General features: G+C 53.1%; 2 protein-coding genes and 1 long non-coding RNA gene across 6 annotated transcripts; 1 reads left to right on the top strand and 2 right to left on the bottom strand.

The window, feature by feature from the left end:
• Positions 1–3,443: 3,443 nt before the first annotated feature.
• LOC132011105 (uncharacterized) lies at positions 3,444–7,205 on the bottom strand. Its single transcript, XR_009402331.1, has 3 exons — positions 7,120–7,205; positions 5,400–5,513; positions 3,444–4,515 (listed from the first exon to the last, which is right to left on the bottom strand). It is a non-coding gene; the product is annotated as an uncharacterized LOC132011105 (long non-coding RNA).
• Positions 6,728–17,393, top strand: ILVBL (ilvB acetolactate synthase like). Of its 4 annotated transcripts, XM_059389260.1 has the most exons (16): positions 7,057–7,189; positions 7,501–7,645; positions 8,838–9,039; positions 9,165–9,292; positions 9,380–9,518; positions 9,609–9,720; positions 12,934–13,033; positions 13,170–13,267; positions 13,386–13,522; positions 14,731–14,865; positions 15,847–15,961; positions 16,046–16,215; positions 16,307–16,377; positions 16,460–16,531; positions 16,707–16,812; positions 16,927–17,393. In XM_059389260.1, the coding sequence occupies exons 2-16, from the start codon at positions 7,511–7,513 to the stop codon at positions 17,103–17,105; spliced, it is 1,899 nt and encodes a 632-aa protein (XP_059245243.1). In that variant the 5' UTR covers positions 7,057–7,189; positions 7,501–7,510; the 3' UTR covers positions 17,106–17,393. The 4 variants fall into 4 exon arrangements, with proteins under 4 accessions (XP_059245242.1, XP_059245241.1, XP_059245243.1 ...); XM_059389259.1 differs by lacking the exon at positions 7,057–7,189 and adding an exon at positions 6,728–6,926 and having other exon boundaries at positions 9,380–9,720; XM_059389258.1 differs by having other exon boundaries at positions 6,942–7,189; positions 9,380–9,720.
• A 410-nt stretch (positions 17,394–17,803) lies between these two features.
• SYDE1 (synapse defective Rho GTPase homolog 1) lies at positions 17,804–24,304 on the bottom strand. The gene is made up of 8 exons (XM_059389256.1): positions 24,171–24,304; positions 22,219–22,560; positions 21,473–22,117; positions 21,105–21,319; positions 20,361–20,487; positions 19,989–20,149; positions 19,188–19,413; positions 17,804–18,835 (listed from the first exon to the last, which is right to left on the bottom strand). The coding sequence occupies exons 1-8, from the start codon at positions 24,256–24,258 to the stop codon at positions 18,432–18,434; spliced, it is 2,208 nt and encodes a 735-aa protein (XP_059245239.1). The 5' UTR covers positions 24,259–24,304; the 3' UTR covers positions 17,804–18,431.
• Positions 24,305–27,471: the final 3,167 nt, after the last annotated feature.

The raw sequence follows: 27,471 nt of genomic DNA, 5'->3' as shown, positions 1-27,471 counted from the left end.
TAAATAAAATCATTATAAAAAAAAAAAGAAAAAGATGACAACTTACTGAAAACCCAATGCTGGTTGGCATTTTTTAGCAATCAAGTACTTTTACATTAAGGTATGTCCATGGCTATTTCAGGCACGATGGTGTTGCACACGCACTAGACTACAGTATTGTGTAACATCATTTCTATATGCCCTGGGAAACCAAAAAATGCATTTCGCTTACTTTATCATGGTGGTCTGGGACTGAGTCTGCAGTATGTGGGAAGCGAGCCTGTTTTTGCAGTTTTTGTGGAATTCTTATTCATTCATTCATTCATATATTTTTCTGTTTGAGGACCGACTGGCTTTCATTTCTCTGCTATGGAGGATGGAAGTGAAGGCTCGCCGGTCCTTATGAGGAACTCAGTGCAGGCAGGGGGCCAGGGAGGGCTTCCAGGTCCTGAGGAGGACTGCAGGACCCAGTGCTGCCGCCTCTGGTCCAAGCAGGTGCAAGCAAGGCTTGGGGGCTTCCATCAGTTTCCAAGGAGCTCTGGGCACCTTGTGCTCCCTCTCTCTCAAAGGCTGTGTGAGCACTTAGAAACACTATCCACTCAACCAGAACCTGGAGATCTAGGTGCTAGTTTCTCTCTGAACCACTCTTGGGGGCATGGGAAGATCCCTCCCCTTCTCTGTGACTCAGAGGTCATTGAATGGAGGAATTGACTCTGATGATCTCTTCTCTCTTGGACATTTTCAGACCCTATGCTGTCTCTGGAGCTCATAAATATGAGGCTTGGTGAGGATATGAAGGTCTGGCAAGGTCACTGTTTCCCAAAATGTGGAGCACAGAGGAGTAGCATTTCCTGAGGATGGCAGGAAGAAAGAAAACTTGGCATTACCGAGGCAGAAATGCATTCCTTTTCCTAATTCTCTCTCAAGGCTACTGATTACTGCAAGGAAAAAATTCGGTTTGATGCTAGTGGATCTTTTATCTAGTTATTACATTAATAAAGATTTTATTTATTTATTTGAGAGAGAGGGAAACAGTGAGAGAGGGAACACAAACTGGGGGAGTGGGAGAGGGAGAAGCAGGCTCCCCACTGAGCAGGGAGTCTAATGCAGGACTCAATCCCAAGACCCTAGGATCATGAGCTGAAGGCAGATGCTTAACGACTGAGCCACCCAGATGCCCCTATTTTTTACATTTTTAAAATTTGAGTATGGCACACAGTATTATATTAGTTTCAGGTGTACAACAAAGTATTCCATATCGCTATACCTTATGCTCTCCTCACAGCCCATGTAGCTACCATCGGTCATTGGACAACAATATTACAATACTATTGACTTATTTCCTATATTGTACCTTTTAGTCTTGTGGTTTATTCATTCCATAACTGAACACCTGTACCTCCTAGTCACCTTCACGCATTTTGCCCATCCTCCTGTCCCCTTTCTCTCTATCAACTATTGGTTTGTTTATAGGTCTCATTCTACTTTTTGTTTATTCTTGTTTGTTTTTTATATTCCATATATAAGCGAAATCAGATGGTATTTGTCTTTCTCAGTCTGACTTATTTCTGTTAGTGTATCTTTAAAAAATTATTTACATTGTGTATGTAGAATATCTACCTAAACACACATGTATGAGATTATATGTATAATTTATTTACATATATATATTTAATGATTTTAAAATTTATTTGACAGAGATCACAGGTAGGCAGAGAGGCAGGTGGGGGTGGGAAACAGACTCCCTGCTGTGCAGAGAGCCTGATGTGGGGCTGGATGTACCCCGAGATCATGACCTGCATTGAATGCAGAGGCTTATCCCGCTGAGCCACCCAAGCACCTATATTTACATATATGTGTGTGTATATATATATATATATATATATATATATATATAATTATTTTTATATCTTTTCAGCATAGCAGTATTCATTGTTTTGGCACCACACCCTGTGCTCCATGCAATACGGGCCCTCCTTAATACCCACCACCTGGCTCCCCCAACCTCCACCGCCCCGCCCCTTCAAAACCCTCAGGTTGCTTTTCAGAGTCCATAGTCTCTCCTGGTTCACCTCCCCTTCCAATTTCCCTCAACTCCCTTCTCCTCTCTAATTCCCCTTGTCCTCCATGATATTTGTTATGCTCCACAAATAAGTGAAACCATATGATAACTGACTCTGCTTGACTTATTTCACTCAGCATAATCTCTTCCAGTCCCATCCATGTTGCTACAAAAGTTGGGTATTCATACTTTCTGATGGAGGCATAATACTCCGTAGTGTATATGGACCACATCTTCCTTATACATTCGTCCGTTGAAGGGCATCTTGGTTCTTTCCACAGTTTGGTGACCGTGGCCATTGCTGCTATAAACACTGGGGTACAGATGGCCCTTCTTTTCACTCCATCTGTATCTTTGTGGTAAATTCCCAGTAGTACAATTGCAGGGTCATAGGGAAGCTCTATTTTTAATTTCTTGAGGAATCTCCACACTGTTCTCCAAAGTGGCTGTATCAACTTGCATTCCCACCAACAGTTATTTACTAATATTTAAAAAAAACTTTTATTTTTAGAGAAAGAGTTGAGGAGGGGCAGGGGGCGAGAATCTCCAGCGGACTCTGAGCTGAGTGAGGAGCCCGATGTGCGGCTGGGTCTCTGACCCCAAGATCATGACCCGAGCCAAAACCAAAAGTTGGACACTCAACTGACCGAGCCACCCAGGGGCCCCAAATTTAAAAATATCGTACATTAAAACAGATTTTTAAAAAGTGCCCAATTCAATGAATTTTAACCCATGCCACCACCACTATAACCCAGATACAGAACATCACCTCAGAAAACTATCTAGTCCTACCCCCTTTATAATCACATCCTTCCCTATCCTCTAGCAACTGCTGATCTAGTTTTATACTTGGAGAATATAATACTGATGGAATCATTCAGTATGTAACCCTTTAAGACCGGCTTCTTTCACTCAGCATCATTCTCTGGGTGTGTGCATGCCTTGTGGATAGAGAATACCACCCCACCCCATTTCTTCCCCTTGTTCTTTTTTCCCCAGTGTATACATATTTTTAAATTAACATATAATGTATTATTTGTTTCAGGAGTACAGGCCTGTGATTTATCAGTCTTCTACAATACCCAGTGTTCATTACAACACATACTCTCCCCAACGCTCATCACTCCATTACCCCATCCACACACTCCCCTCCCGTCCAGCAATCCTTAGTTTGTTTCCTAAGATTAACAGTAGTCTCTAAGAACTTAACACAGTGTTGGTTGTTTCTTCTTGCTTTGCTTTGACTTAGATTTAGTTTGGCACTGTCACCAATATTCTCATCTCTAAGTGAAAATAAAAATTTTTGCAGAGTCTCATTCTGTCTTAATTACACTGCTTAGTGAATTAGATACTCTAAAAAGAAAAAAGAATGGTAACTTCAAACTTATCAAATATACTTACTTGGTTTATTTGTTGACTTATTTTTTCCTAAAAGTAGGCAAGTTCTTCTTTTTGCTTACATCTTTCAACAAGTAAAAATAATTTGCCCAGGCTAAAATTTAAATTTTTGAAATGCCTGAAACTTAGAATTTCTTCGCTTAGGATAATCTATTTCTGTCACACTTTTTAATGTTCAGCACAATTTGATTTGTGAGTTAACAGTCTTTCTAAAATTAAAGAATAAGTGATATTTAAAATAAACCTTTTAAATAATATCTTATTTCTCTATTACAGAGATGGCACTCCATTCAACACAGAATATTAAATGTTTCTGGAGATTAAAATAATTTTAAATAGTCAGGATTATATGACACCAGCATAAGGAATGCTGATATCTGATATATTAATCCAATGTATAATTTATAAATCTTTATTCTTTAAAACTATTTCACCAAAAATATCATTGATTTCATCAAAAGGTAAAGGGCTAGAACATTCAAATAGAACTCAAGAGTCTGTCTAGGAATAATAAGATATGCAACATATAATCTCACAGACCTTTGCTAGAAAGAAACATAATTTAAATTATGACTTATGTTTGTAGTTCTGGCCTTTCTTGCCTCCCCTACCACCAGTTTTACTGAAGTATAATCGACATATAACATTGTACTTTAAGGTATACAACCAATGGTTTGATATACATGTATATTGCAAAATGGTGACTATAATAAGTTGACGTCCAACTCTTCACATCGTTACAATTTTTTTCTTATGACAAGAACTTTTAAGACCTACTCTCTTAGCAACTTCCCAATCTACAATACACTACTGTTAACTGTGTTTTCCAAGCTGTCCATTACAGTCCCAGGACTTACTTATCTTTTAACTGGATGTCTGTAACTTGGATCAGTTTCCCTCCCATTCTTTCCTCCCACCCTGGCTTCTGGCAACCACAATCTGTTCTCTGAGCACAATTACTTTGAGATTCATCCAAGTTGTGTGTTTCAATACTTTTTCTTCCTATTGCTGAATAGTGTTCCATGATCGGAATGGACCACCGCTTGTTTAGCCATTCACCTATCGAGGGCATTAACCTTAAAGATAAAACCATCATTTATTAATCAACAAAATTGGGCTTATTCAGGGATAGCAGAAAATTACAATTCAGGATACACAAGCTACAACAAAACTGAATGCAAATCTGGGGAACACAGGCAAGGTATATTTTTTTATAAAGGAAAAGGGAGGTTTGAAAGGAGCTGTTGTAAACCAAAAGCTCATTAGAGTAAACTGGGAGTTCCAAGAATAGTGACTTTTCATTGGCTGAGCTGTCACAGTCCTTCATTAGCTGGGCTGTTGCTGGGGGAGGAGGAAAAACCTTTCTTTCTCCTGCTGGAGTAGTACAATAGTATCTATTCTCCAGACTTGCGAGGTAGGTCTCTTCCTGAGGTTTACAGTTGATGAAGAGTGGCAGGGCATGTGAGCTTCCCTTCTAGCCTCCCAACTCGATTTTATTTTATTTTATTTATTTTTAAAAGATTCTATTTATTTGACACAGAGAGAAAGAGAGAGAGAGCACAAGCAGGCAGAGTAGCAGGCAGAGGGAGAGAGAGAAGCAGACTCTGCTGAGCAAGGAGCCTGATGTGGGACTCGATTCCAGGATCCTGGGATCATGACCCGAGCCAAAGGCAGCCGCTTAAGTGACTGAGCCACCCAGGCATCCCCCAACTCCATTTTAAATGAGGTTTCCTTTTACTGATTTTCACAAGAAACATTTGGTTTTTCCAGTTTTTGGCTGTTACAGATTAAGCCCGTATGAATAATTGTGTGCAGGTTTTGTGTGACTTAGGCTGTTCAAAATCTTCTCCTCTTTCCAACTCAGAATAAAATCCAGTGTTAAGTGGAGGGTGTCTGGGTGGGCCCCAAATGTTACATCCTGTGACAGGCATGGGGAAGCCATGTGGTTGAAGCACCGTACCTGTTCTCCCAGACTGAGAGCAGCATTGCTTGAGTTCACATTGTGCCTCTTTCACTTACAAGCTGTGTGACCTTGAGCAAGTTCCTTAACCTCTCTGTGCTCCTGTTTCCTCATCTGTAAACAAGGATATTAATAATATAAACTACCTTACAGGGCTATTGTGAGAATTACATGAGTTGATGTGAAGAGTCTATGGAACAGTCCCTCATATGTAATAAGTGCTTAATGAAAAGTAATGGTCACTATTTCATTATTGGTTTTGGAAATTTAATTGGACCTAGAAGACCTTTCTAGGAAGTTTTATCCTTTTAATTATAGGAAGGGAAAGTGGGGTTGAGCTGGTAGATAAGATAGAAAGGAGAGGAACCGGTTTTAGAGACTGTTGGAATACTCCTAACAGATTTCATAAAGTGGCGGGGAGAGACTCTTTGGAGTGGGTTCAAGAGGGAATAGAAGGGCTCATGAGAGTAAGTAAAGACAAGTCATTGGAGGAATTTCGCTAAAAAGAGGTGCAAAAGGACAGTGATAGGTGAAAAATGTGGGGCAAACGGAGTTTTCTTTTCTTTTTTTAAATGGGTGAAATGAAAAGTAGGAAGATTCAACATTAGATAAAATTAATAATGGGGTGGAATACTCAGCGGGAAATTCCAGAAGTTGACGAGGGATGGGAGCCACTGCTAAAATGTGAAGATTCATTTTGGAAGGTAGTAGGGTACTTAATACTAGAATTATTTCCCCTTTGCTGATGGGGATCATTTTCCAAAGGTCGGACGGCTGGAAGCAGGTCCCTGGTGCTACCGAACGTCTCCTCCCCGGCACTCTACTCCCACGCATTCTGAACTCTGCATTGAGAAACCCGAAAGTCGGGAAAGAAGGCGGCCTCTGTTGTTGAACAGAGGCCGGCCTACGAGCGAGGGGGCGGGCCTCCGCCTTTGCAGGGTTACGTAAGATGGGAGGCGGGGTCTGTGCAAGAGCTGGGAGCCGAGCTTGCTTGGGACGTGGGCCCGGGTGGTGGTGGATTCTGGGGAGCGGCCTGTGACGTCCAAGTCCGGCTAATCTGACGGGGCATTCGGCACGGCTGGTGGGAAAGCCGGCGGGCTCGGAAAGCCAGAGGACTACAGGCTGAAATGTGGGGCCAACGAAAGGCCGCGGAAAGTCGGCTCCACGGGCCTCGGCTTAGACCAGCTGCCAAGGGGCGTGGCCTCTTGTAAAGAAAAGTGATAGGCTTGAAGTGAGAGCCAATGAGAGGCGGGGGAAGGCGGGGCCTGTGCGCGCGCCGCCAGGAAGACCAGAGTCCTTATAGGCGGTGCTTGTGTCCCAGGGCGTGGTTACGGCTCTGCGCACGCGCGCCGGGCCGGACTACAGGGAACCGCCAAGAATTTCTCACCGCACTCCCCTTGTGAGAGAAAGGGGCGCGGCCCCAGCTCCCGGCCCAGCTCCCCAGCTCTCCGACCCCAGGCCGCGCTCCTAGGTCACGTGACATGAAGGGCGCCGAATTCCCCCGCCCTTCAGGGCCGTTTCCTGCAGGTGAAGGCCAAAGTGCCCCGGGGGTAGGAAAAGTCTTCTGATGCGATCCGACCTCGACCCCGGGCTTGGGGTGTGGGGTCGAGTTCCGGAGCTCGCAGTGGGTAGAGATCTGGTTTCAGGAGAGGGGCTCACTCGCGAGCTTGGGGGCGTGGCCTCGTCCTAGGTGACGTAGACGCGGGGTGGGCGGGCTCACCTTTAGGGCTGAGATTCGGATCCAGGTGTAAAAGAGAGGCGGGGCTCCCCGCCAATTCGTTGAGAAGCCGGTGAGTGTTAAAAACTATCTTGAGGTCGTTCTGGCCGTATTGACGTGTGGCGGTCTAGTTTCAGTGGTGGTGGTGGTGGAGGAGACGTAAAGGGAGCGTCTGTCGCCGCAGGAGGCGTGGCCTCCCCCGAGAGGCGGGGCCTGGTCCTCCGGGGGGCGTGGCTTCGTCCAGAGACGTGCGGCGTAAGGGGCGTGTCCGCGCCGAAACGAGGGGTGGGGGAGGTGTGGCCCGGTATCCGTGTGGGAGGGGGCCTACTTTCTTCCGCAAAGGATCTCTGCGTCTAGAGGCTGGCTCTGTCCTTTCTCTTTCAGGTGCGGTGTCATGGAGACCCTCGCGGCCGCCGCCCCTGCAGGGAACTTCTTCCCCTCATTCCTGTTCTTGGCCTGCGGGACGCTAGTGGCCGCTCTGCTGGGCGCCGCGCACCGCCTGGGGCTCTTCTACCAGTTGATGCACAAGGTGCGGGGGCACAGATCAGAGGCGGGCTGGGGGAAGGCAAAGAAGGAACGAGCGCCTGGCACTCCCTCTAGCTCACATATTTTGCAGGCGGAGAAAGTGAATCCCAACTAATTTAGGGGGTTCGGTCGGGAAATTCTATCCACTTCCCTGTCCCCATTGCCAGGTTGCAGACGAGGCCCTGGACTTTGCCTCTAGCAAGAGAGAATCTGGAGTATCTGTGCATTGGCTCAGCGCTCGGCCCACTCCTTCCCCAGCGGCCCCGAGCCCTTTTCACAGAGCACTGCTTCCTGAATCCTGTGCGGTCAGAGTGGGCCAAAGGCAGGCACCCGAGGGGGCTGTGACAGTTGTCATGTACCTCTCAACACGACCCTGAATAGTTTTTTTGTTTCTGCCCTCATGTTGCACAAGAGGAAATAAGCTCAAGACATTTTGTGGGATAACTTGCCATAATTGATCTTTTTGGGAAGAATTGACCCCACAGACCTCACTCTTGGTTCCTCCCCTCAGGAATCTACCCCTTCCCCGCACTCCTTCCCCAATCCTTCCTTTCTTCACCAGGAGCAATAGGAGCAAGGCTGCTAGTCTTGAGGATTTGTGGAGGTTTAAGGCAGAGGCCTCTGTTGTGCCTGGCTGTGAGGAAGCTGGGTCTGGGAAGCCTCAGGCATGATCTCTGACAGCAGGCTACTCCGGGTGGCTAGCAGCAGGCCAGCTGGGCCTGCCAACTGGGCTTGCCCTGTGAGTGGGAGGAAGTCTAGCAGGCTGGAATTAGCAGTCAGGCTGCCAGGCCCTGGAGGGCAGGCAGTTCTGGAATCTCAGCAGATAGCCCCTGGCCAAACTGCTTTGGGTTCTTGGGATCCATTTTCCCCTCTCCTGTCACCCTCATTGCCCCACTCCCCTCAAGACAGGCAATGTAACAGAGAGCGCTTAAGAGCATGCGTTCTATGGGACTTGGACTATTGCTGGGGCAAGGCTTGGTCTTCCTAGCTGCAAAAGGATATAATCACCAGAGGATCTGATAGGATAACGTGCCTTTCTCTGGGCCTGGCATATGGTATTATAGGTGCCTAACCAACATCCAAGTTCCCCTGACTGTCCTGCCCTCCTTCTTGGGGGAGCCAGATTGCCTTCTCCCTATGTGCCCTAGTGCCCTTGCCGGTCCTTGATAATCTTGTGCTTCCTTTCCGGGGCCCAGGTGGACAAGGCAAGCATTCAGCATGGCGGGGAGAACGTGGCAGCTGTGCTGAGGGCCCATGGCGTGCGCTTCCTCTTCACACTGGTCGGTGGGCACATTTCCCCGCTGCTGGTGGCCTGTGAGAAGATGGGCATCCGTGTGGTGGACACTCGCCACGAAGTCACAGCCGTCTTTGCTGCCGATGCCGTGGCCCGCCTGACTGGTGAGGGCAGAGCAGAGAGGACTAAGGGCTGGGGAGAATGGGATGGGGGAGGTCTTCGAGGGGCAGAGTTTTTTTCAGAGGTGGCCAGGCCGGTGGGCACAGCTGCAATGGATTCTGTGTTTCAGGGACGGTGGGTGTGGCTGCAGTGACAGCAGGCCCGGGCCTCACCAACACGGTGACTGCAATGAAGAATGCCCAGATAGCTCAGTCCCCAGTCCTGCTTCTGGGTGGGGCTGCCAGCACACTCCTACAGGTGCCTTGTCCTTGGTGGGTGGTGGGGGCCCCAGGGAGCCTCAAAGGGCTCATGTGTTGACTCTCTGGACACCTCTGTTTCCACCAGAACCGGGGTGCACTCCAGGCCATTGATCAGATGTCCCTGTTTAGGCCACTGTGCAAGTTTTGTGCTTCTGTGCGGAGGGTGCGAGACATTGTGCCCACTCTGAGGGCTGCGATAGCTGCTGCCCAGTCGGGCACCCCAGGTAGGTGGAGGGTGCTGGGCAGTGTTCAGGCCCTAAGGCTTGGGTCTAGGGAGGCGTGGCAGGCTCAGTATCCTCCCTGCCCCTCTGCAGGCCCAGTGTTTGTGGAGCTGCCCATCGATGTGCTGTACCCCTACTACATGGTCCAGAAGGAGATGGTGCCAGCCAAGCCGCCCAAGGGCTTCATGGGTCGAGTGGTCACCTGGTGAGCAGCCCCACTCCCACCATGCTCTCTCCAGCCCCTTGCCCTCCTTTGTAACTTCTGCCAGCATCTGTCCCTCCTTTGACTCATTCATGGGCTTGCATATCAATTGAGTGGGGGAAGGGCAGCCATGGGAAGAGCATTCTAGGTAGAGGGACTACAAATGCAAAAGTCCTGAGGCAGGAGCAAATTTGGTGGGTTAGGAAAGCAAGGTAACCTATGTGACAGCAGCAGGTGAGCAAAGAGGGCAGGGGCTGAGCTCGGAACCGCCAGCAGCGGCCATTGGAGGACCTGGCTTTTTTTTTTTTTTTTTTTTTTTTTTTTGAGTTCCATTGAGAAGCATTACAGGGCCTTAAGCAGAGGTATAGGATACCCTGAGTAGGAAAATGGACTGTGGGGTTGGGTGCAAGCTGGGAAGCCAGGGAGGAGGTGTGGTGGACCTTGGGACTAGAGGCATGGTGGCCTGGATCTGGGTGGTGGCGGTGGGATACAGAGACATGTGAGTGGATCACATGTGAGTGCTTAGACCTCCATCTGGCCAGGATAAGGGAGACACTTAAAGGTTTTTCTAGAAGAGCTACAAGCTTGAGGGGGGCTTCTTTCAGTTGAGAGGATAGAAAAGGGTTCTAGGTAGGGCCATAGCCCAGGCAGAGGAATGGGAAAGGCGTTGGTTTTTGGTCTCCACTGAAATGGGCCTGGCTGAAACTGCACGGGAGAGAGTCGATTGTCCTCCTTCCCCTCTGTCCCCCCCTTTGCCCGTGTTTGCCCTTCCACCTTCTGTTCCCCTGCGACCACACTCAGTGCCACGTACCTCGCAGGACAGGCGCGAACAAGACTGATAGGCCACTAACCCCTGGAGAGACAGCACCTGAGGGCCAGCTCAGGGAGTAGTGGTTTCATGCATATGGCTTTTATAACAACCCTGAGTCAAGATGGCAAGGTATTATTATGCGCATTTCATAGGTTCGGTAACTGGGACCCAAGGGGGCCAAATGACTGGCATGAAGTCATCCAGCTTGCTCATGGCACACGACAATTCAGCCTCGAGGATCGCTCAGGGCCTTGTCCACAGAGCTATGTGCTGTCTGTAATGAATGAAGTGAGTCCAGAGAGAGGGGTTCAAATCCCAGGACCACCACTAACGAGCTGTGTTCACCTTAAGCAAATGGTTAAGCCTTTCTTTTTTCCCACAGTTTAACTAAGATACAGTTAACAGAGGGTGAAGTTTGAGGTGGACAGCGTAATCATTTAACCTTTCCCGACTTCACCTTCCTTATCTGTGAAATGGAAAGCATTGCCTGTTTTTCTCTCTAGACTAAGATTCTGTGGAGAATGAAACGAGGTCATTTTGAGAGTATAAAATGCGGCAGTGAATAACTAACTGTTACTGTCTTAAATAAGGATACTGTTGGGAGTCCAGTGTCCCTGTCAGGTGTGAGGCAAGGTATCTCCCATCCTTTCTCCAACATGGTTATGGAACCACAAGTACAGAGGGGGATTCAGGGGTTCTGAACACATAGGAAGTAGCTGGTGACCCTGTCTGGTGACCCTGACGGGTAGGCTCAAGTTTAGCAGATTTATTCTGTGGCTGTGACAGCAGCCTGTTTGTTCCCTGGCTCCTCCCCTTCCCTCCCCCCATTCACTTCTTTTTTTCTTCTCTTTTTTTTTTCATCTTAAGATTTTATTTATTTATTTGACAGAGATCACAAGTAGGCAGAGAGGCAGGCAGAGAGAGAGGGAGGAAGCAGGCTCCCCACTGAGCAGAGAGCCCCATGCGGGGCTCCATCCCAGGACCCTGGGATTGTGACTTGAGCCAAAGGCAGAGGCTTTAACACACTGAGCCACCCAGGCGCCCCATTCTTTTTTTCTTTTCTAAATTAAAAAAATTTTAAAAAGATTTTATTTATTTGATAGAGATCACAAGTAGGCAGAGAGGCAGGCAGAGAGAGAGAGAGAGAGAGAGAAGCAGGTTCCTTGCCAAGCAGAGAGCCCGATGTGGGACTTGATCTCAGGACACCGAGACCATGACCTGAGCCAAAGGCAGAGGCTTAACCCACTGAGCCACCCAGGTGCCCTGTAAAATTTTTTTTCTTTAAGTTTATTTATTTGACAGTGAGTGAAAGAGGGAACACAAGCAGGGAGAGTGGAAGAGGGAGAAGCAGGCTTCCCACCGAGCAAGGAGCCTGATTCCGGGCTTGATCCCAGGACTCCGGAATTATGACCTTAGCCAAAGGCAGATACTTAAAGACTGAGCCCCCCAGGCGCCCCTAAAATGCTCTTTAAAGATTTTATTTACTTGACAGAGAGCATAACCAGGGTGAGCAGCAGAGGGAGAGGGAGAAGCAGGCTCCCCCCAGGCAGGACTCGATTGTAGGACCCTGGGATCATGACCTGAGCTGAAGGCAGACACTTAGCCCACTGAGCCACCCAGGCGCCCCTCCATTCTCCTCCTCTCTCCTAGGCTGCCCCTACTTGGCCCCTGGCTCTTCCTTTGCCTTTTCTTTTTGCGTTAGTTCCTTCCTTGGCCTCTTCTCATTCTCTGTAGTTTCCTTCTCATTCTCCGTTTCTCCTTGAAAGAGAAAGAGAAGTTTCAGGCTCTTTGTGCTTTCTGCCAATGCCCACGTGTCTTGTTCTTGGTTGGGCTGGGTGTTCCTCAGGGAGGTCAGAGCTGGGCAGGTGGTATCTCTCTGTCTTGAGGTCCTGCACAGGCCCACATGGATGGTCGAACGAGTAAGGATACAGAGGTGTCAGAAGCCAGAGAAAGCAGCTTGAGTCTTGGGGATATTAGTAGCTTCACTGACTGAGTGTTTTACCAAGTGCTTTATAGTTTGGATGGATAGCTAGTGAACCTTAGGAAGGAGATTCCCTCTTACGTTTTACAGAGGAGGAAGCTCAGAAAGGTTAAGTCACTTGTCTGGTCACACAGCTAGGAAGCGGTGGAGCTGCATGTGGCTGTCCGTGCAGCCGTTTGTGGCCCTGATCATGGTGCTCCATGCCTGTGTCTCTTGTTTCTGAGGGTCTGTGTCTGGCTGGGTAGTCACCAGAAGCTTCTGAGGGAAGCAGGCTTGCTGGAGACTCGGCCACTGGCTTGTGCCTCTGCCACAGTGTTGCCGGTCCACTCCTGTGCCTGCCTCACTTCCTAGACCCTGGCCGCCTCTAGCTCTGGGAGCCCTGGTCACTGATTCTGGTAACCAGCTCTTGCTCTCACCTTTGCAGGTACTTAGAGAATTACCTGGCCAACCTCTTTGCAGGAGCTTGGGAGCCTCGGCCTGAGGGCCCTCTGCCTCTGGACATTCCCCAGGCATCCCCCCAGCAGGTGAATCACCTCTCTTCCCTGGCTGAGGACCCCACCTGGCAGGATGGTCTTTCTTTGAGTCCGTATTGGGGCCTTGATCTTGGGGGCTGATGGTGACTCACACGGTTGGCTCTTTGAGCCCCATCTCTTCTCCCAGGTTCAGCGCTGTATGGAAATCTTGAGCCGAGCCAAAAGGCCCCTTATTGTGCTGGGAAGCCAGGCTCTGCTGCCCCCGATACCTGCTGAAAGACTTCGGTGAGAAGGCTCAGCCCTGCCGTTCCTATCATATACCTGGTCCCTGGTCCCCTGATGCCTTGTGGGGTGGGGCACACCCTTGACATTACACTCACCTCTGTTCTGTCCGGATCCCCAGGGCTGCTGTGGAGACCCTTGGCATCCCCTGCTTCCTGGGAGGGATGGCACGAGGACTGCTGGGCCGCAACCACCCCCTATACATCCGGCAGAACCGTAGTGCTGCCCTGAAGAAAGCAGATGTTGTCCTTCTGGCAGGTGGGCCTCGGCCGCCTCTGCTCTCTTCCCTTCCCTTCCCTCCAGGCCCCCCTGCCCACTGCCCCCACCTCTGTGACCCTGCCCCTCCTGGTCAGGTACTTACTGGCACCCTGCCCTACTAATCACTAACCTACTAACCACCTACCGTCTTATCTTGGGTCCCACCCCTTCACCTTCCAGGGGTGTGGACAACTGTGTACTTCAAGTCCAGGTAAACTCTGGCAAGGTTGGAGCTGTGTTGTAGGCTCAGCTTCGTGCAAAGGAGAATGCGTGGATAGTGGGTACCTGCAGTATTTATATTCAGCATTTGCATTTGTGTGCTTTATACGGGGTTTCTTTTTTTTTTTTTTTTTTTATTTGACAGACAGAGATCACAAGTAGACAGAGAGGCAGGCAGAGAGAGAGGAGGAAGCAGGCTCCCCGCCGAGCAGAGAGCCTGATGCGGGACTCGATCCCAGGTCCCTGAGATCATGACCTGAGCAGAAGGCAGCGGCTTAACCCACTGAGCCACCCAGGCACCCCTATACGGGGTTTCTGTAGCGTAAACCTGTATGTCATGTACATTCTCATACAAAGTATTTGGACTCCTGTCCAACATGGAATAGTTGTTTCAGTTGGCTGTTGTGTAGTAACCATTGCTAAACTCAGTGACTTAAAATGAACTTATCATTACTTAAGGTCCACCTAGAGGTTAGGTGGTAGTTTTCCAGGTTTTGATGGGGCTCACTGATGAGTCTGTAGTTGGAGAGGCAATAAGGCATCTGGGCTGATCGGGCTGGGCTGCTGCATATACTTGGCCTTGGTGGACTACAGATTAAGCTGCCATGGCCTCCGCTGGCTAATTGAGTTCTTTTGCTCTTCCCTGCCTTTTCCTCCAGCTTTCTCACCTTCCAGCGGGCCAGCCTGGGCTTGTTCACTTGGTGTGATGAGAAACATGCAGGGAGAGGAGAGTGAGGTTTTTAAGAGAGAGGCAGCAGAAGCCACAGTTCTTGAAGCTTGGTCTCAGGAACGCTTGCCTTCACCTGCCACACTCTCTTGGCCAGGGGACAGATTCGAGGGGTGGGGAGCTGTGAAGTCAGCTGCAGGCGGTCCTGGTATAGGGAGAAAGGAAGAATGGGGACCCTTTTGCATTTAGTCTGCTATGGTGGATTAAGTAAAGTGGTGGGATACTGGCTGTCCAGCCACTGAACCCCTGTTCTCCACTCCAGGAGCCGTGTGTGACTTCCGCCTGTCTTATGGCCGTGTCCTTAGCCGCAGCAGCAAGATCATCATTGTCAACCGTAACCGGAAAGAGATGTTGCTTAACTCAGACATGTTCTGGAAGCCCCAGGAAGCTGTGCAGGGTGAGCTCCTGGGACCCCCCCGCTTCCGCCCCAACACATATAGGGGCACCCAGTCAGCCAGAGACATGGGCTCTCAGACTGATGGGTGCTTCTGGATGAACAAACAGTGGGGCGTGCGTAAGAGGGAAGGCCTGGGAATGTGCATGTGATCGTGCTCCTGGTTGGAAACCCTCCCATGCTGCCAGCTTCCTGGAGGACAGAGAGCTCCCTCCTGGGCCCCGAGGCCTCTGTTGTCCTTCCATACCATCCCTGTTACAGTCTGTTCCCATAGCCTTAATGTGCTCTTCTTTGCCCATCATTCCAAACACATTGATGGTACTACACGGACCTCTTGGGTCAAGCAGAGAAGTGGCATTGCTACATTCGTGTTCGGGAAGGTCCACTGTAGTAGCTGGTAGGCAGTGAGTCAGAGGGGGCAGGTGGAGGCCAGGGGCTTATTCAACCAGGCCAGGACAGAAAGGCTGAGGCCTGGAGTGGGCACAGACAGGGAGGACAAATTCTGCTTCTCTGCGCTTCCATGGGATCATTTCTAAGACCAACATGAAAAGGACAACACTGGCCCATTTCTCAGTCAGTTCACAAGCATGCTGCATGTCTGGGTCAGAAAGACATGCTTGGCTGATGGAGGTGTTTGGAGGGATGTGTTTTAGAGGCCGAAGTGATAGCACTGCCTGATCTGGGCGGGGGGGGGGGGGGGGGGGAAGGAGGAGGCAGGCAGTAAAGCTGCTTGGGTTTCTAACCCACATTGTGCTTCCTAAACCTTCATTTCTCTGGCCTTGCTCTCTGCCTCACCTTGGCTGCCCTAACCTGGTTCTGGCAGATTCTGGGGTGTGTTTTCCCTGTTTTGCCCTAGGAACATTCTTGGTCTGCCTCCTTGTCTCTTTCTGGAATGTTGCCATTGGATTCCTGCTGTCACTGGGCCTCTGATGCTGGAAGGGCAGGAGGCCACTTCCCTGCAGCTGTATCCTCTTCCTTCCCTAGGAGACGTGGCCTCCTTTGTGTTGAAGCTGGTGGAGGGCCTTAAGGGCCAGACGTGGGCCTCAGACTGGACAGAGGAGCTTCGGCAAGCTGACCGGCAGAAGGAGCAGACCTTTCGGTGGGGACCGGGACCGGGGGTATTGTTGTGGTTTCCTGGAAGGCTTTGTGGCTGGCCCTGCTGACGTGCACTGCTCCATGGCAGGGAGAAGGGGTTGATGCCTGTAGCCCAGCACCTGAACCCAGTGCGGGTACTGCAGCTGGTGGAAGAAACTCTGCCGGACAACTCAATTCTGGTGGTTGATGGTGGGGACTTTGTGGGCACTGCCGCCCACCTGGTGCAGCCCCGTGGCCCCCTGTGCTGGCTTGATCCTGGTAAGGAGGGACAGCTTGGGACAGCTGCTCTGCCTGGGACAGCTTGCATTGTCCAGGCCCCTTTACACCCACCTGCTCTTGGTTTTCCTAGGGGCCTTTGGGACTCTGGGCGTTGGTGCAGGATTTGCACTTGGGGCCAAATTGTGCCGGCCGGATGCCGAGGTGAGTGAGGATGCTGGAGGCTGGGGGCGGTATACTGTTTTCTGAACAGTGAACCACTCAACCAGCCTTGTTTCCTGCTCAGGTGTGGTGCCTGTTTGGAGATGGAGCTTTTGGCTATAGCCTCATTGAATTTGATACCTTCGTCAGGCACAAGGTGACCGAGCTGCCCTGAAGGAAGCTCAGAGCTTGGGGTTCTGGGAGTGGTCATGAGGGGTGAGCAGGGCTAGGGAGGGAGCTGCTTCTGTCCGGCAAAGGTCCTGTCCCTGTCTTTGTCCTCTGGCTAGCCTTAAAGCTGAAGGCTATGGCCTGGCCTCATCCTTTCTCTGCAGATCCCAGTGATTGCTTTGATCGGGAATGATGCTGGCTGGACCCAGATTTCTCGGGAGCAGGTGCCGTCTCTGGGCAGCAATGTGGCCTGTGGCCTGGCTTACACTGGTGAGAGGCTGGGTTTGGGTGGAGAGAGGGAGAAGCTGTTTTATGTGTTCCTCTCCTGGGTTGACTGCATGGTGGCCTGGGTCCCTGCCACCATGACTTGACTTCCCCTTTTAGATTATCACAAGGCAGCCATAGGACTTGGCGCCCAGGGCTTGCTGCTCTCACGGGAGAAAGAAGATCAGGTGGTCGAGGTGCTTCATGATGCTCAAAAGCAGTGCCGAGATGGCCACCCGGTTGTGGTCAACATCCTTATTGGGAGGACGGACTTCCGAGATGGCTCCATTGCTGTGTAGGGCCTCGTGGGTTAGTATCCTTGGCCTTCCCACCCCTGGACTGTGCCTAGTTGGTTTAGAGTCTCATCCTTGCCTGCCTTGGAGCTGGCCTATCAGGTCCAGTGACTCTACAACCCTCTCTGAAGACGGGGTGGGGCTGGGGTTGGGGAGGTGTGGGTCAGAGCTCAGAGAGGTTCCCTGGCAGCACTAGAGAGCTCCTGGGCCTTTTCCACTGTGGGCACACCCTTTCTCCCTTCCTCTCATGTGCACTGAATAAACCACCTCTGGTCCATGTGGCTCCAGCACTCATTCCAGAACTTGTGCATATTGATTTATTGTCCACAAAGATGGAAGTGAGGGAAAGGGGGAGACAGGAGGGGGCCTACTCTCCCGCTGGAACTCGGGCCCGCTGAGGCTCCATTATTGGGGGTTTCAGGGTGCTTGGCCACTGCAAATTCTTTTGCCCTTAGAGGTCCGTGAAAGAGCCCCATATGCCTGCTCCAGACGTGTCCATGCACACTAGCCCTCACATACAGACACACACGCACGGAGGCAATAAATATGTTCCGTACCAAAGTGCCCCCAGCCTGACATTTCAGGTGGGGCCCTCCGAAAGGGAGGTCTTGTAAGTGCTCAGTTTTTTCAGGAATGTGGAGGAAGAACTGGGGAGGGGAAAGGTCAGACTCTGCTAACTCCATTTCCTGGTTTGAGGCAATCATGGTGTTTTCCCGGAAGAGAAGGTGGGGAAGCCAGCTATTTTTCTAAAGACCCTTGGCTCCCCTTATCCAGCCAGAGCCCAGGATAGGGGCTTTCCCCCCACCCTGCCTCACATAGCACCTCATGATAGTCCTTGGACCCTCCAGGGGAGGGAGCAGCAGAGTGCGGTGCTTAAAGCTAATACTGATTTGGTTGGCAGCAGCAATAGGACTGACGGGGGTGGGGGGCGGAGGGGCAGGGGAGAAGGAAGTGGGGGCGGTGTCGTCTCACCATCTCGGGGTGATGCTCACAGTAACTGGTGTTTCCCTGGCCAAGGGGGAGGGGGCAAGAGAGGCCAGACCAGCAAGCGGGAGAAGTGCCTTTTGGCAGCAATGGAAGAAGCCCTTGGTACTAAGAAAAGATGTCCTCAGCAGCTGGTCCCGAAAGTACCCAGTCCCCAGCCTTCGCAACCAGTGCCCCACCACTGGGCACTGGAAACGAGGAATGATTCTCAGCAACCGGCTGGTCACTAGGCAAATCCCCAGCAACTGGGACGGTGGCCCGGGCGGCCCTGGTCCCCTCTGTCGCCGGGGCACCGCCCCAGCTGCCAGGAGTCTGGCCCTTCGTGACCGAGGTCCCGCCCCGCCTGGCTCAGAGGCACACGTTGATCTGCTTGGAGAGCTCTCGCTCCAGGTCCAGGATGAGGGCGTCGAAGTCTTTGAGGTTCAGGTGCGGGTTGAAGGGTGCCTCGAAGTCGTCTTCGAAGTCCGCGGCGCCCGCCGGCTCGCCCGCCTCCTCGTCCTCGTCCTCGCTGTAGCTGCCCGTCACGTGGTCGTAGTCCGGCCCCGACAGAAAGTCCCGGCCGCACGGCAGGAAGTCCCGTCCGCACACGCTCCAGTCGCCCGCGTAGCGGTTACTCGGGGGGCTCTCAGGGCCGCCCCGGCCGCGGGGCCGCGCCACCACTTCGGGGCCGGAGAGCGGCAAGTGCAGCGGCGGCTGCCGTTTGGGCCGCAGGTATGGGGCGAGGTCGGGAGGCTCCGGGGCCCCGCGGGGATCTGCGGGGGAAGAGCGGGGCTCGTGATTGGCCGCCTAGCTAACCGGGCCCCTGATTGGCCCGGCGGGAGACGGGACCTGCGACCGCATCGGGATTTCACTGGCCGAGCTAGAACTGGTTGCTTCGGCAACCGGCCCTCTGATGGGCAGGTCGAGAGGCAGGGTCTCTGACCGCGTCAAGCACGGATTGGCTCAATCTGAACGGGTTGCTGAGGCTACCAGGTACCGTTCACGCAAGGGGCCAGGCGAGAGGGGCGTGGCACGCCTGAAATCTGGGACTCTGATTGGTCGCCCAGAAAGCATCCTTGCGGCGGCCTGGCCTGGATTGGCGGCGCGGGCCAGGGGCGGGCTCACCTGGCCAGGCCTGAAGCAGGTAGTGCAGCACCTCGATGTGGCGCTTGAAGTCCACTGCGTTGGTTAGGCCGGGGCCAGAGCTGCGGATGCGGGGCCTGGCGGGTGCCTGGCGCGCGGGCAGCAGCACGGGACCGAAGCACACGGCCAGGTTCTGCGGGGTCATGCGGTTGTGGGCGTGGAAGGAGGAGACGAGGCGCAGATGGTCCAGGAGAAGCGTCAGCGTGGCCTGAGAGAAGACGGTTGGGAATCATGAATCGGGTGAAGCTGGTCCCCTGTCAAACCTGAAGGGAGACTAAGGCGGCCCACAGTGGGAAAACTCGAGATTTCATAGCTGGTTGATGGCTGAGGTCAGGCTTTGATATTAGTATTATGATCTATTTTGCTGGAGAGGAGACTGAAGACAAAGGCAACTTAGCTTTGGAAAGGCAGAACTTGGATTTGAACCCTCCCCACTGTCTGTTAGGCAGGGCTAGCATTAATCCCGTTTTCGGGTTTATACCCTATGAGGATATTGAGGCACAGAGGTCAGGACTTCTCCAGGATCCCACAGCCAGAACCTCCCTGGCGGTAGGCTTACAGACCTGTATTCAGAGCCTGCATTTTTGTGATATCCTGGCTGTGCAACCTTGGGCAACTCACTTAACTGCTCTGGGCCTAGGTTTCTGTAGCTACGAAGTGGGGACGCTAATAGCACCTACTTTCTAGGGTTGTGACAGTGTACATCATGGGCTCAGTGCGGGTGACACACTCTCCTGATGTCAGCTCATTCAGTCCTGCCCACTCCCGCCAGACCCAACTCACCCTCTCCACATCTGGCAGGCAGTTGAGGAGCCCACGGGTGCCCTCAGTGCTGGAGGGTGCCCTGCTTGGGGGTCCTTGGGCCATGGCCTCCAGCACCACCTGATAGAGGGGCTGGGTGATGAGTGGGGTGGGCAACTCCCGAAGATAATCCTTGAGGATGCCTGTGGACACAGGGCCCACTCTGGTCAGGGCACCCCTGGCTTCTGAGGCTGGAAGGGTCAGCTGGGGCTGGGAGGCGGAAGAGGAGGACAGGCACAGGAAAGTGAAAACAAAGCTAGACAGAAAGGGTGATGTCCCAGAGGGACCACAGGGACTCCCTTGCGGGTGAAGTTTCAACAGGGAGCAGGCAGGGGACAGAAGGGGCTTGCTGACCAGTGATGACATTGATATCAGGATACAGGTCCTCAGAGAGGCAGACGGCTGCACTGTCCCGCTCAAAGGCATCCCGAAGCTCTTTCTTCACGGCTGCCGAGCCACACAGACGGTACAGCCCCACCACCTGGGGGTGGGGACAGAGAGAGATCTTCTTGCCAGTGCTACAGACTGATCGGGGCCAGGTGGTTTGGGGTTGGAGGTTTGGGTGAGGGTGGCAGTGGGCTGTGGCAGAGGGGCTGGCTGTGGCTTTCCCAGCTGCCTTCCTGCTCTTCTGACACCCATCATGGGGTCCCCACCTGGCTGCCTGAACAACCTGGCCCTGTAAACCCTCTGCTTGGATCATTTGTCCTGCCACCACCCTCCTTCTCAGCTCACTTGTCACCTCCTCTGGGAAGCCCTTTCTGACTACTCCAGCCAGCATCAAGTCCTGCTTCAAGCTCTCCCAGCCTCAGTCTTGTCCCAGCCAGTTTTACACTTGTGAGTTACTGGAATCATGTCTTTTCTTCCATCAGGTTCTAAGCTCCAGTAGGTCTGGGACCATGTATTACTAAATGGATGGATGACCCATGGGTTCTGGGCTGGGTGCTGTGGTCTATGGGAGCCTCCTGCCCTTGTCTAAGCTGGGATTGGACCTAGGAGTGTCCCAGGCAGGGTGTATTCGTGGGGAAGGCCTGGCCTCTGTATGCTGGGTGTCCTGGGATGTAGGTCTGAGGGCCAGCTGGGACGGGGCAGGGGGCTCACCCGCAGCCCTCGGCGCTCGATCTGCCCAACACACTTCTGGATGATGAGGGGCACCTGGCCCGGGGGGTTTTCTCGCTCCACCAGCAATGGCAGGGGCAGCCCAAAGACTCGGGGCTCAGTTGTGCCTGGTGCTTCCTGCTGCTCTGACAGGGTCAGTTTGGCATACAACAGCCCCTGAGGCTCCAGGCGCACGGCCAGCTGCTGGGCCTGGCACCCTGAAGACACAAGGGCATCTGTGGGGTCTGGCTGCCAGGCTCCTATGCCCTGCCCCCCTGCTCTGAGCCACACCCCCACCCTGGACACTCTGTGGGGAAAGGCAGGGCTGAATCCTGTGCCAACCGCTCTTCCCTTGCAGCCAGGTATCCTACCTCGGAAGACTGTGGGTAGCAGCACAGTGCCCTGGGCGCAGGGCCGGTGCCGCCGGACACCAGGGTCCCACGCCAGCACCAGGGCCCGCAGCAGCCGGGCAGCCTCAAGTTCCAGGTGGAAGGTGTGATCCAGCCGCAGGAAGTCTGGCCCCCCCCTCAGTGGCCCCGTTCGGGCCCGGGCCACCCCATCCACCTGCAGTAGGCAGCAGAGGTCTCTTGGGGTGGCCCCAGGTGCTGGCCGCAGACCCCCCAGCCCATACAAGTGCAGGCTGAGGCGGCCCCAGAGTGCGGCGGGGGGTGTTCGGGCTGATGGGCCCACCTCATAGGGCCGGAAGGCAGTGGGTGATGGGGGCCCCGCTGGGCGCTCCGGTGAGTCCCCATCACTGAGGTAACCGGCCCGAGGTCCCCTTGTGGCCCCAGCCCCTGCTGCCCGTCCTGGGGTCCCCACACTGCTGTCCAGGTGGTAACGACTGATGACGGAGCCCTCGGGGGCGGCTCGCTCACGCTCTCTGCCAGCCCGGGTGCCCCGCAGGCTCAGTCGCCGCCGCAGGTCAGGCAGCTTCTTCATCTTCATGGAGAGGCGCCGAGCTGGGCCAGGGGACTTTGTGCGGGAGGCTTTGGTTGGGGGGCTTGCAGGGGCTGTGGCTGTAGAAATAGCAGATCTCAGAGTTCAGAAGCCTGGGCTTGGGATAGGGGTGAGGCTTGTGGTCATCTTGGGGAGCTGGAGGAATGAGGCTTGTGCTCACCTTGTGAGGCTGGGCCCTCTGGCTCAGCTGAGCCTGGTTGTGGTCCCAGGGGCTCTGGTGCTGGGGGTCTGGAGTCTTCCTCGGGGATAGGGTTGTACCAGATCTCACCTGCGGGCTCCCCGCTGCCAGGTGCCCTGGCCCCCAAAGCAGCCTCTTCTGGTGGCTTGGCCCCACCCAGCACCCATCGTCGACTGCTGGGCTCCAGGCTCTGCAGGTAGGCCCCCCGAGCTGGGCTCCGAGATGCCTCAGGGCTTGGGGGCCCCTCTGCTCCAGCTTGGGACCCTTCAGGGGCCTGGGGCTCTGGCTCTGGAGGATTGGGCTCCGGGCGCTGGGCTGGGCGGCCTGGCAGAGAGCAAGGGGAGTGAGACCCAGCTACCCCTCTGCTGCCCCCAGTGCAGCCCCAGCCTGCTGGCTCTTTCCCCAGCAGGGGCCATGGCTGGGGTGCACACAGTACTGGCACTCACTCCACATGTTTGTTTGGAATGGGCAGGGGCAACCCAGCAATCTCATTGGTTGCCAGCTTACAGCCTGCCCCCACTTCGTCCCTGGGGGTCCCAAACGGTGTCCCTCTGCCCTTCAGCCTCAGGGGTCCAGTGGGGTTTCCCAGGACTGGGGCCCGCACTCTCAACTCTACCTCCCACCCCTGGCATGGAGCTCTGTCCCTGTCCCTTCTTACTGGGTGGCTTTGGGGAAGTTGCTTTCCATCTTTGAACCTCAGTGTCCTCCTTTGAAATGGGGGGAGTCAATGCCCTCCTCCAGGGAGGCATCAGAGAGCTCGGCGTGGGGACTGCTTCTTAGGTGTCCAAGTTATGGTCAAGCACGCAACCCACCGTGAAGGCTGCCTCGCTCCTTTCGGAAGACAGGAGCAGGCACGACAACTAGTGCTCGGGCCTCCCTTAGCTCTCCTTTTCTATAGCGCTCCCCCCACCGCCCACCCCTTGCCTGGTCTTCCAGGCTCTGCCCCCACCCTGGAGCGAGCCCTGTCTCTCAGCCCAGTCCAGATCCCCATGGTCAATGCCTTGGGGCCTCCGCTGTGCTCCATCATCCCTTCTCTGACATCCTGGGCTGTTTCCTGTCTGTGTTTGTGCGTGGGCACCCCTGTCCCTTCTCCCTGCTCTAGGAAACTTGGGAATCTTTGGGAAGGGACGGGGTGGTGGGGAGAAGGTCAGATCCTGAAGTCATCGGGCCTCCCTCCTTTAACTCCTTCCTTCCTGGGACTTTCTGGCCCACGCAGCTCCCAGTTCCTTAAGGTCTTGTCTTGTTTGCTGGTGGACTCTCTCATCTGTCAACTCTGATTTCCAATGCCCTTGACCCTGTCTCGGGGGTCTCTATTAGTAGCATGTCCAAAGAGCTGTTTAAGTCACTTCATTGGCTCTGGACAAATGACCCAACTGTTCCATGCCTCAGTTTCCCCGCCCATCTAAAAGGAACAATATCCTAGGGCTGCCTAAGGTGGGCGCAACTGCAGTCACTGGTTTATAGGAGGGAGGGGGTTTAGGGGGTGGCCACTGTGGCTGATGCACCGCCTCTCTCCCTCCTCTGCAGGACGTGGCTACCCATCTTCCATCCCGGGTCTCCAGGGTGCAGGGTGTCCCAGCCTGGCCTGACTGGGCCCGTTTGCCAGTTTCCCAACTCCTCCTCCCCTCCGCCCTCCAGGCGCTCGGTCTCGGGCCCATTTCCTGTCAGGGGCGAGGCCCCCTCCTGGGCCTCGCAAGGAGCCCGCAGCGCTGGCATCCCAGGCCAGGCGCACATAACGGTTTGCGCCCCCTCTCCCCCCTGCCCAGCCCCTCCCTACCAGAACCCCTGCCCGCTCTCGGTCCCCCACCCGGGGCCTCAGGGGGCTCCGCGGGGCTCCCCCCCACCCCCTAGTCGTCCGCGCCTTGGGGCTCCCGGACCATCTCCCGGGCGGGACGGGGTTCGGCGCCCCCTCCTCCGCCTCCTCCTCTGCTCACCGCGCTCCTTCGCGTCCGACTTTTTCCGGGGAAGTTTTTCCCGGCCTCGCAGGCGGGAGAAGGTTTTCCTGAGCAGCGGCTCGGCCATGCTGGGGCCCGGGCCGGGCCGAGTGCGCGCCCCGGGCTCCGGCCGCGCCGCCCCCCGCCCTCCCCGCCCCGCCCGGCCTCCCCGCCCCGCCCGGGCCTCCCCGCCTTCCCCCCCCACCCCCACCCCCAGTTCTCCGCGCCAGCAGGAAGCGCATTCCGGGAATGCTTGGCCCAAACTTTTTTTTTTTCCCCTTCCCGCGGCTCGAGCGAGCGATGCTGGGATATGTAGTTGCCCGGGCCGGGTGGGGAGGAGATGGGGGCTCTAGGCTGCCTTGCTGGCTCCAACTGTATATAGCGTGGCACGGTCCTGAGCCCTGTCTTCCCTCTTACCCACTCTCCTTTGGTAATCGAACACAGCACCTTCTTTTGGATTTACTTTCAAGACGCATCCTGCACGTATTTCCACCTCTTACCCCCATGTACTGCTCCAGCCTGGTGCAAGCGGTGGCCTCACTCCCTTTGTTCCATGACACCTCCTCTTCTTTAGTCTTCTGGACGCCACTTGGGTGCCTCCCAATTTTCCCATCCCCCAATTTCAGTTACTACAGATGTTTAACAGACCATCTCCAAACTAGTGGTGTAGAAGCCATTTTATGATGCCGCAGATGCTGCGGGTAAGGGATTTGGGCAGGGCAGAGCTGACATTGATCGTTTCTACTCCTTGGTTGGAAAGGCTTTGAGGTTTAGAGGTAACTCAGCAATGGGGAGCTGGAATCATCTGCAGGCATGTTCACTCACAGGGCTTGCAACCTATCCCAGCTGAGGGCTGGGACCTCTTCATGGGCTGTGGACCAGGACAACTATGTGGGGCTCTCCCTCTGGCCTGGGCTTCCTACCAGCAGGTCATTTGTCAGGAGGGTTGTTTCCAGGACTCCAAAGTCAACAAGACCAAACCTGCATTACATTTCCTAACCCAGCCTTGAGGGTCATGTTGTGTCACTTCTGGCGTCAGATTCAAGACATAGACCCCACCTGCTCAGTAGGCCTTATGTCAAGGTGACCTTGTGAAGAGAATGTGGGATGGGAGCTATTGTGGTCATCTTGGAAAATTTAACCTGCTTCAGTCCTTCATTCCGTTCTCCAGAGTGGATTTAAAAACCGAAGCCAGATTATGACACACCCCTGCTGGAGAGTCTTTCCATGACTGCTCACCCCACCTAGAATAAAATGCAGATTTCCAGTAAGACTTCTGGCCTCATCTCCTTTGTTGTCCCCATTGCTCACCATGACCTCTTCTCTGGTCCTCCTTTACTTCAAACTGTATCTGTATCAGGCCCTTTGCACATGCAGTCTCCTCTGTCCCAGAGCCCTGGTTCTTCTGAATTTGCCTCTTTCTCATCCTTTAGTTCCAAAAGCACCCCCTTGGGAGGCCCTCTTTGAGTCCCCACCCCTGTCCACTCATTATCACCTCATTGTGTTTCATTTCTTTGAACACTGTCACAGATTGAAATGAATAGCTTCAGTGTTTGTTCTAGTTTATCTGTGTCCTTGTTGAAATGGGGACTCTACCATATGCATGTCTGTCTTGTTCACTGCTGAGTGTTCAGGTAGGCGATCAGGTGCCAGGTGCCAGAGGCCTGGCTAGGAGTGGGTGGCCAAGCAGCTTGCATAGTGTGTGTTTGCTACTTTTGTGTCTCAAAGTGGATCTTTCTGTTTATTCTACTTGGAGTTTGTTGAGCTAGTTGGATGTGCAGATTCGTATCTTTCATCCACTCTGGGAGGTTTTTCTTGGGCCATTATTTCAACTGTTTTTTTTCTATCCCTTTCTCTTCTCTCCTTTTGGGACTCCCATTATACATATGTTTGTAGGCTTATCAGTGTTCCATGGGTCTCTCAGGTTCTACTCATTTTTCTTGGATGTGTGTTTGGCAGGAGACATGCTGGAGAGTGGTGGGATGCACCCCAGGAGTCTTTGAGGTAGCTACTGACAGCGGGGGAGAGGTCAGGGTCAAGACAACATCTGTTCACAAGTCCCAGGAAGTGGGGACAGGAGAGGGGGGCCCCTCAGGGTATGCCAGTACTTCAGAGAAGCTGGAGGCTGACATGGAGATGAGAGCAGCCCTTGGTCCCACCCATAACACATCAAATGAATAAAACACACTCACACAGCATATCCATATTTACTTATTCATTCTTGGTAAACACTTTTGACGTTGTTTCTCTGCTTTTCCTTTGCATTTATTTGGCTCATTATTTAACTCATTTAATTCACAGTTGGCTATGATTCTTTGTCAGCAACCAGAAATTTTTGGTAAGTGTTAATAAAATGGTTATGAATACTGAGTTTCACATTCTGTGTAGACTGGCTCTTGGTAGTTGCTGTTGGGATTTAAGAGTGTTTGTGTGTATTCTCTTTCCCCCCAATGTTCTCACTGGCTGCAGACATGATGTGCTGTACTTATGGTGCCTGATGGATAAATCCAGCCCCCAGAAGAATGGGGATTTGTTGAAAGAAGAAGTGCAGGTGGAGGGTGCTGGTGAGGTTTGAGCAGAGCTCTGCACCTCTGTGGCAGACAGTGTGTGGATATATATCCTAGCTACCTCACCCCTCATGTGGGATGACTGAAGGTTCATGTCCCACATCGACCCTACAGGTCCCCATGGGACCGAGCTCCAGCTCCCCACACTGGAAACTCGAATGTCAGTACACTTTTTACTGACTTCCTTCCCTTCTGTTTCTCACTTCTGCACCACCTCCCCCCCACCTCCCTCTGCCTTCCAGCATTTCCTGGATCCCTTCCCAAATAAACTCTCTGCACTTGAATCCTTGTCTCAGGGTCAGCTTCTAGAGGACCCCAAATGCAGACCTTCTTTCTAGGCCTCAGTTTCCTTGTCCACACAAAAGAAAGAAATCTCCCCCTGTTACCAAGATTGTGGGAGTGGGAATAATGGAGGCGGGGCATGTATCTGTGGGCTAAGCCTGTCTGCCTTCTCCCTGGAATCCTTAGTTCCTGGGAATGCAAGATGAAGATGATCATGGGGAGCAGTCTCCCAGCTTTCCCCCACCCACTTTTGTCACTTCCTGTTGTCCCTGTGCCTGAGGCTCACTGTGTCAGGTACCTTCCAGGGTGAAGAGGCACTTGTCTGGCTGGGAGTCCATCCTTAGAGAATCCAGGGAAGAGGTGTTTGCTCAGAGATGTCCACCAGGGTAGCATTGAGCAGCTAGAGGGGGAGAGGTGGCCAAATTACCATGAGGCAGCTTCCTGAGGTGAGA

This window comes from Mustela nigripes, chromosome 2 (assembly GCF_022355385.1).
Source record: "Mustela nigripes isolate SB6536 chromosome 2, MUSNIG.SB6536, whole genome shotgun sequence".
Lineage (NCBI taxonomy): Eukaryota > Metazoa > Chordata > Mammalia > Carnivora > Mustelidae > Mustela > Mustela nigripes.
The sequence above is the reverse complement of the archived record's forward strand: the minus strand, read 5'-3'. Positions and strand labels throughout refer to the sequence as shown.